At 43.7% G+C, this 3,083-nt stretch overlaps 1 protein-coding gene across 1 annotated transcript in view; it reads left to right on the forward strand.

The window, feature by feature from the left end:
• The window catches only part of CSUI_005438 (rhoptry protein rop14), a gene marked incomplete at its 3' end in the record, with an annotated part of 9,279 nt that extends 6,329 nt beyond the window's left edge, over positions 1-2,950 (forward strand). Inside the window, exons 6-10 of the mRNA XM_068065614.1 lie at positions 53-124; positions 459-503; positions 1,353-1,460; positions 2,058-2,138; positions 2,828-2,950. Of these exons, the coding sequence (XP_067922423.1) occupies positions 53-124; positions 459-503; positions 1,353-1,460; positions 2,058-2,138; positions 2,828-2,950 (429 nt within the window). The remainder of the gene's footprint in view (positions 1-52; positions 125-458; positions 504-1,352; positions 1,461-2,057; positions 2,139-2,827) is intronic.
• Positions 2,951-3,083: the final 133 nt, after the last annotated feature.

Raw genomic sequence — 3,083 nt, forward strand, 5'->3', positions numbered from 1 at the left:
TTTCCTTCTTCTCTCTTTCTCTCCATGTGGCTTTCTTTCTTCTTTATTGCAGGTAATGAATACAAGCCTAGATAATCCCTTGGAGCTATTAAATACTTACGGAGCCTTTGGGACAATCACAAAGGTAAATAAAGGGAGAAGAAGACCGTCCATCCTTTCTTCCATCCTAGACATCATCTTCAATTGTTGGCCGGAAGGCATCTTGACTAGCGATAAAAGGCCTAGGGCCCAGCGCATACACCAACGTGTCTCTTTCTTTCCCATCTAGTTAGTCTGTTTTAGTTACGTCAACTGATGTTTCTCGAAAGAACTTCCATCTGGGGATGTGAAGAGAAAGCAAGAAGGAGGGATAGAAAGATTGACTAGGGCGAGAAATGATAGGACCCTCCATCTACATACATGCAAAGACGGCCGGAGATGAATGATGATGTATGTACTTGTTGTGAACTCCGCCGCAGGATAGATACGAGCTCATTATACAAGGGACGGACGATCCAGCACCCGTAAGTGTTTCCTTTCACTATCTGAAAACCGCCACGAGTCACTCGACTCTTTGACTATCTCCTCGATTACTAGTCTTTCTATAGCTCTTTCTTCGTTCTCTTTTTTCTCGAAGTAAATATAGATATGTACATGCATGACGCTACCATGCGTGCAGGATCGATATGCTACATACACATGCATTAATATATCTCTCTATTGAGAATCTGTATTCGAGAAAAGAGGGAGAAATAGCGGCCCGTGTAAGTAGGTCTTTCTTGACTATCGGACATATGTATATACATATGCTCCTTTCACTGTATCTGAAGTTCGTCTTACAAGGACGCCATGTACACGACTTGTTTCCTCCGAAGTGTACAACACCATAGAATGACAGCATCGGCTTCATCCATGTGGATTTCTCTCTCCCTCTTCTTGTCTCACCCGGCAGTTCCACGTAAAAGACCTGTCTTCTCATCACACTGGAGAATGCATGCAATTTCTATAGATACAAAAGAATGGAGACCTTTCCTACTGTGAACAAGACTGAAGGCGTCTGGCTCCGTTGAGTCCTCACACTTCACATGTGTAGTCTTCAGAGAGAAAATAAACAGATGATCCATCGTCTGTACAGAGATCGATACTATACCGTACCTATAGTAGTAGTAGTAGTGGAGAAGCACTGGTCCTTCTTTCGTCTTATTAGCTATTTGTCTCATCCTCCGTCATCGCATGATCTTCTTTCTCTATCTACTCACCGAAGATTCATCTGCCTTTAGCTGTCTTTGGTCCAAAAGCAGTTGATTTGTCGGGGAGCTTACCAGCAGGGCATGCTCTATGGCTGCTTGTGTCTGGCCTTGTTATTTGTATAGAACGAGAACAGTGTATGGAAGAGCTATGAATTCAAGTGTAAACCCGGAGATGTGAACAGGCGTCCCTGCCTCATCACGCCTTATCATTATCGTCTTGACTGGCTCATGGTACGTCTTATCATCGGTACAAACATGGCGAGTTGTTCAGATATAAGGTTGTTTAGGTGTATATACACCCAAAGGCATGAGATCCGAAGAGATGGTATAGAAGCTAGGAGCTCTTACAGGTGTAGGATGAGGTGCATAGACACTCGAGTGCGCTGAATTCCTGAGAGAGGACACATGAGATAGAAGGATTTCATGCGTGGCGGGCTATATCCAGGGAAGTGTATACATGTGGTAGAAAGAGTATGGAAGAGTGAGACTTCTCCTTATCTCAGGAAGATCATACACGAACAGGTGATATGGCTGGACAGTGAGTCCGGTGAAAGCAGGATAGATCTCTATGTGTGTGCATGTATAGATTCTCTTTCAGGTCAATGCGTATCTCTTTTCTCCCATCTACCTGCACCGTGTATGCGGCGCCATCCTTATATAGTCTTCTGTCTCCCGTATCTGTGCTGTCCGTGTCCATACATGTATCTACCACTTGCTAGGTACTCCCCACTAGACAGACAGCTATAACTATCCAGATAGAGGTCACACATGCTTTCTCTTTGGTCGTATCAGCCTCCTAGTTGGCTTGCTCTCTTCTTTGCTCTTCAGTGGTTCGTCTCTATGGGCAGTGCCTCATCCGCTGAGCTCTACCATCCCTGGTTCTATCCTTTCCTTAGAAAACTTCTGAAGGTAAAGACCGAACCTATCATATCACAACTTCCTCTTTTTCATGAAAGAAAGACAAAGGAGGAGGAGAAGTCTTGCTTCTTTCTTTTTCTGTAAAAGACACAGGAATATCTCTTATTCCATGCGGATATACGAGCCCGTGTTTCTCGATCTGTGTGGGTGCTGTATGGATGTGCAGAGGTGTACATACAGATACAGATGAAAAATACAATAGAGCCATGTAACATGAAGAATGAAGGATTGATGAGAGACACACAGCAGACCTTTGCTCTTGTTTCAAAACGTGTGCTGTCCGCTCCTTGTCATACTTTCTCTGTATGGAGACGTAGGAATGTATGGAGGTCCTCCAGATAAATATATATATACATCTTTCACAACGCGCAATGTTGATCTCGTTAGCAGCTGTATGCTGATGATCGGTAGACACAGTCTTTTTTTCGCTTCTCGTTTCCTTTCTTACTCTTATATCATCCGTGCATTTCTCCTTCTGCACCTGCGCGTAGTAATGGATGTGGTCGATGTCTATATGTGCATGCAAACTATGTATGCGAAAGAGAGAGAAAGTCTACTCGGAGAATTCCAGATCTCCTCCTCTTAAACGCAGAGGTGTCGATCCAAACGAGGGGTTTTCTGTCTGTTGCTTTTCTCTTCGTTCTTTCTCTCCTTTCTTTTTGTTCTTTCCTTGTCTTCAGAATACAAGGAGTGTCACGAATCTTCTTGCAATTAATCCGTTCGAGAATCGGGATCCTCCTACAGGCATACGCGTATTAAAAAAGCTCTATCGATTTACGAAGCGCCCATATGTAGGACGTGGTAAGAAAGATAACTATAAGCAAACACACATCTACATCTCTTGCAACACACATGTTCTTTCCCGTCTTGGGGGGTGATCTCTATGTATAACGGTGAGAGAGAAGTCTGATTGCCTTTGTCTCTCTTCGACATCTA

Source organism: Cystoisospora suis (genome assembly GCF_002600585.1).
Source record: "Cystoisospora suis strain Wien I chromosome Unknown contig_2632, whole genome shotgun sequence".
In the NCBI taxonomy this organism is placed as follows: Eukaryota; Apicomplexa; class Conoidasida; order Eucoccidiorida; family Sarcocystidae; genus Cystoisospora; species Cystoisospora suis.